The 4,178-nt window shown below is 32.8% G+C and overlaps 4 protein-coding genes across 5 annotated transcripts in view; 2 read left to right on the top strand and 2 right to left on the bottom strand.

The window, feature by feature from the left end:
* LOC119667690 (heparan sulfate 2-O-sulfotransferase pipe-like) overlaps positions 1–128 on the bottom strand; it is a 960-nt gene extending 832 nt beyond the window's left edge. The window contains exon 1 of the mRNA XM_038076998.1: positions 119–128. Coding sequence (XP_037932926.1) covers positions 119–128 — 10 coding nt within the window. The remainder of the gene's footprint in view (positions 1–118) is intronic.
* Positions 129–658: 530 nt separating this feature from the next.
* On the top strand, positions 659–1,705 carry LOC119672674 (probable tRNA(His) guanylyltransferase). The gene is made up of 2 exons (XM_038083792.1): positions 659–923; positions 979–1,705. Exons 1-2 carry the CDS (start codon positions 707–709, stop codon positions 1,698–1,700), a joined length of 939 nt encoding a protein of 312 aa, XP_037939720.1. The 5' UTR covers positions 659–706; the 3' UTR covers positions 1,701–1,705.
* Positions 1,706–1,716: 11 nt separating this feature from the next.
* LOC119672675 (protein Dr1-like) lies at positions 1,717–2,535 on the bottom strand. Its single transcript, XM_038083793.1, has 2 exons — positions 2,359–2,535; positions 1,717–2,297 (listed from the first exon to the last, which is right to left on the bottom strand). The coding sequence occupies exons 1-2, from the start codon at positions 2,455–2,457 to the stop codon at positions 1,866–1,868; spliced, it is 531 nt and encodes a 176-aa protein (XP_037939721.1). The 5' UTR covers positions 2,458–2,535; the 3' UTR covers positions 1,717–1,865.
* A 256-nt stretch (positions 2,536–2,791) lies between these two features.
* LOC119672673 (ATP synthase subunit gamma, mitochondrial) lies at positions 2,792–4,083 on the top strand. 2 transcript variants are annotated; one of them, XM_038083789.1, is made up of 2 exons: positions 2,792–2,860; positions 2,936–4,083. In XM_038083789.1, exon 2 carries the CDS (start codon positions 2,969–2,971, stop codon positions 3,860–3,862), a length of 894 nt encoding a protein of 297 aa, XP_037939717.1. In that variant the 5' UTR covers positions 2,792–2,860; positions 2,936–2,968; the 3' UTR covers positions 3,863–4,083. The 2 variants fall into 2 exon arrangements, with proteins under 2 accessions (XP_037939717.1, XP_037939718.1); XM_038083790.1 differs by having other exon boundaries at positions 2,846–2,873.
* Positions 4,084–4,178: the final 95 nt, after the last annotated feature.

Raw genomic sequence — 4,178 nt, 5'->3', positions numbered from 1 at the left:
ATTATCGACACAACTTAGAATTTCCCTCATTTAGAACGCAACTTAGCCTAACTCGCACACGACCTTAATACGATTTTAACTTATTTCATAACAAAGTGATCCGTAATATTGCATTCACACTGTCTCATGCACTTGTTGTTTTATATTAATAAGTGAATGTGCACATTATAATGAGCTCATTTATACAGCTGATAATATATCACACAAAAAATTAAATATATAGGTCGTTTGCGAGTTCTAGTAAATTGAGGGAAATATTAAATTATGTCGGTATGGCAGTCCATATTGGTATTTACCAAAATTTCGAGTAGGGTAAATTAGATAAAAATTAGATAAATTAGGTGTTACCATCGTGAACATTTTATAAGATGTTTAATATATAAATAAATAAATTTGAAAACTTTTAACCAAAAATAATAAATCATTAAATAAATATTAACATAAGTGCAGTCTAAAAAATCCCTAGGAAAGTTCAATTTACTTTACCAATTTATTGTTTTAATGACCAAAAAATTTTTTAAAAATAATTTTGTTTGACTAATTAGCCCGTAAAAAAAAAACAAAATTATTTATTTTGCCTCAATTTACTCGAACTCGCACACGACTTACACAGCATTTAAAAAAATTAGCACCCTGTAAAAATTGACAAAATGTTTTAACAATGTGCGGTTTTAAACTAAGCAGCAGTTTACAATAAATAAAATAAATGCCGGCATGTAAAATATTTAAAAACAAAATTATTACAGAATTAATTAAATGTTTCCATACAAGTAAAATGGCTTGCAGTCGTTATGAATATGTAAAAACCTATGAACGGGAGGACAACATTCTACCAAATGTATGGATCGTTGTACGCGTTGATGGCAAAGGATTTCATAAATTTTCCAAAATACACAACTTCGAAAAGCCTAATGACGAAAATGGTATTTAGTGAAGCTAAATATTTTATATTAAAATAATAACATATTTCACAAATAGCACTGAATTTAATGAACTACGCTGCCATGACTGTTATGACCGAATTCCGCGACATAGTGCTCTCTTTTGGACAAAGCGATGAGTATTCTTTTGTTTTCCGAAAAGAATCGAACATTTATAATCGACGTGCTTCTAAATTGCTTTCATATGTAACAAGTCTGTTTACATCTGCTTACGTCATGAACTGGATGATGTTTTTACCAAAAACGAAATTACAGTACCCTCCTTGTTTTGATGGTCGTGTTGTGCTCTATCCCTCAGATCAAAATTTACGAGACTATTTGAGTTGGCGACAGGCTGATGTTCATATCAATAATTTATACAATACAGCTTTTTGGAATCTTGTGCAGCAAGCTGGTCTTACTGCCAGGGAAGCAGAAGCCGAATTGCGTGGTACAATTTCGTCAGATAAAAATGAATTATTGTTTTCTAAATTTGGCATTAACTATAATAATTTGCCAACCATGTTTCGCAAAGGCACAATATTACTAAGAAAACGTGTACGTACAAGTCCCGATGATTGTATTGGTCAACTTATTGTGCCAATGCATGAGGATATGATACGAAACCAATTTTGGAATACGCATACTGAATTATTAGGAAAATACTTACCAGGTGAATATTTATACAATTGCAATAGTACAGAAGATTTGTCTAATATACTACTGGAAAAACAAATGGAGACACTTAAACTTAATAATATAAAGAAAGAAGAACTATAGTACAAATTAAAACAAATTTTTTTTAAAATGTTTTCACATTGAGCCAGCTCACTGTTATTTACTCCAGTGAGCCTGTTTTATATTACGGTACACACATATAAACATACACTAAAACTTATATCTGTGAATTAAAAACTAACTAGATGTCTATACTATCACTTAACTTTAGTAATCATCATCTTCGTCGTCTTTTTGCATTTGTCTATTCATAACCTCAGCACTTTGTTGCGCAGTTGCTTGTATATTTATCCACTGCTGTTGTTCTTCGCGCTCCTGTTCTTCTCTGGCTCTCGCGAAAAGTTCCTGTTGTTGGCGTAGCAGCTCTTCCTCTGGAATCCCAAGGTTTTCAAGACGAGTGCTTTGTCTTCTTCGTTTAGCTGCTACTTCTTTGCAGTCATTCAAAACAGCTTCAGCTTCTTGTTTGTAATCGCGGAAACCCAAGCGATCTAACGCTTCTAATACATGCTCTGCATTGATGGTTTTTTTGTTACGCTGATTACAAACTTCATTTGATTCAGAACTTATTAAATGAATAAATTCTGTGCAACAATTTAATAACAATTCTCTGCTTTCATTAGCTACTCTCACATTAGGTACCTAAAATGCATAATTTAATATTTACAAAATGTTTTATGTCACAGTAAAATTATCTTCGAACCAATTCTTTTATAATCTTATTAATGCTGGCACGTGGTAAAGTTAATTCATCATCATCTGTTGAAGGTGGACACAGCTCATCTTGCTCAGGATTCGTCATTGAGTCGGATTTGTGGCTACGAAAACAATATTGAGGAGTGCAATGAAGAAATAGTTGACAACTACAAACATTTTTTATGCAAGAGTGCTGCCACATCTTTCAAACTGTCAGTGCCTTCTGTTCGGCCTCAAATTTGCCATTTAAAAACCATTTAATTAATTTTTACTTAAATTTTTATATTATATATTATAATTATTATTCTTAAAAATAAAAAATTTATTAATATTAATTTATTAATAATAAATATTAATGTTTATTAATTTATTAATAAAACAGTGCTGCCAAATCATAAGAAATTACCCTTCTTGGTTACTTTTCTTATTTCCCAACACTGTTTACTTACATAATGGGAAGTTTTTAACACTATAGTTCTGTCACTGTTCAGTCGTGTCGTGAAAATTTGGTAATTTTCTGCGGTTTGCATAACCATTAAAAATTAAAATTTACAGAATTAATTTATTTTTATATATGATTTCAGTTTTTTGCACGCCGTAAGAGTTCAGATATCGAAATGATGATGCAGCGCGCAACTCTGTTGGCTCCGTTAGCCTTGGAAGCAACAATCCAAGCGCAACAACAGCGTGGTATGGCCACATTAAAAGCCATCTCGATACGACTGAAGTCTGTTAAGAATATACAAAAAATTACGCAATCCATGAAAATGGTATCAGCTGCCAAGTACTCTCGCGCTGAGCGTGATTTAAAAGCAGCTCGTCCATATGGAATTGGTGCTCAACAGTTTTTCGAAAAAACCGAAATTAAAGCCGAGGAAACAGCTGAACCTAAAAAACTACTAATTGCCATGACCTCAGATCGTGGTCTCTGCGGTGCAGTACATACTGGTGTTGCTCGTACAATCCGAGGTGAGCTAGCCGTAGACGATAAAAATACCATGTTATTCTTGGTTGGTGATAAATCACGTTCAATCTTGTCACGTATCTATGGCAAAAATATTCTTATGGTTGCCAACGAAGTAGGTCGTTTGCCACCAACTTTCTTGGATGCATCTCGTATTGCAGCTGAGGTGCTTAAAACTGGTTATGACTTCACTGAAGGCAAAATAATTTACAATAAATTTAAATCGGTAGTCTCATACCAGTGCTCTTCTATGCCAATCTATAGCGCTCCAGTTGTAACGAAATCAGAGAAGCTTACAGTTTACGATTCACTCGATTCTGAAGTCATTCAAAGCTATTTGGAATTTTCATTGGCATCACTTTTATTCTTTGCAATGAAGGAAGGTGCTTGCTCAGAGCAATCTTCACGTATGACTGCCATGGACAACGCGTCCAAGAATGCTGGTGAAATGATTGAGAAACTTACACTTACATTCAATCGTACCAGACAAGCTGTCATCACCCGTGAATTGATTGAAATCATCTCGGGTGCTGCCGCTTTAGCTTAAACAAAATCCACTTGTAGCACTGCACAGAAGCAAAATTGAAAAAGATTTGTGTAAAACATCAACGCTTCTAAACGTAAAGATAATTATAAATATTATTTAAATCCAAGAATAAATTTGTTGTTCGTACAGTAATAATAATAATTTAGCGAAAAAGTGTAATTCGATTGAGGAACGATTGTGCATATAAAACAAATAAATTCGAAAATAAATAACCAATTAAATAGGCTTTTCAATTGTGAGACTCAAATTGTTTTTATATAAATTAATTAATATTTGTTGTTTATAGCATTAAAGAAAAATATAAACTAATTTATTA

The sequence above is a fragment of the Teleopsis dalmanni genome, chromosome 1, assembly GCF_002237135.1.
Source record: "Teleopsis dalmanni isolate 2A chromosome 1, ASM223713v2, whole genome shotgun sequence".
Classification (NCBI taxonomy): Eukaryota; Metazoa; Arthropoda; class Insecta; order Diptera; family Diopsidae; genus Teleopsis; species Teleopsis dalmanni.
Note: the sequence above shows the minus strand (reverse complement) of the source record. Positions and strands in the feature narration are given on the sequence as shown.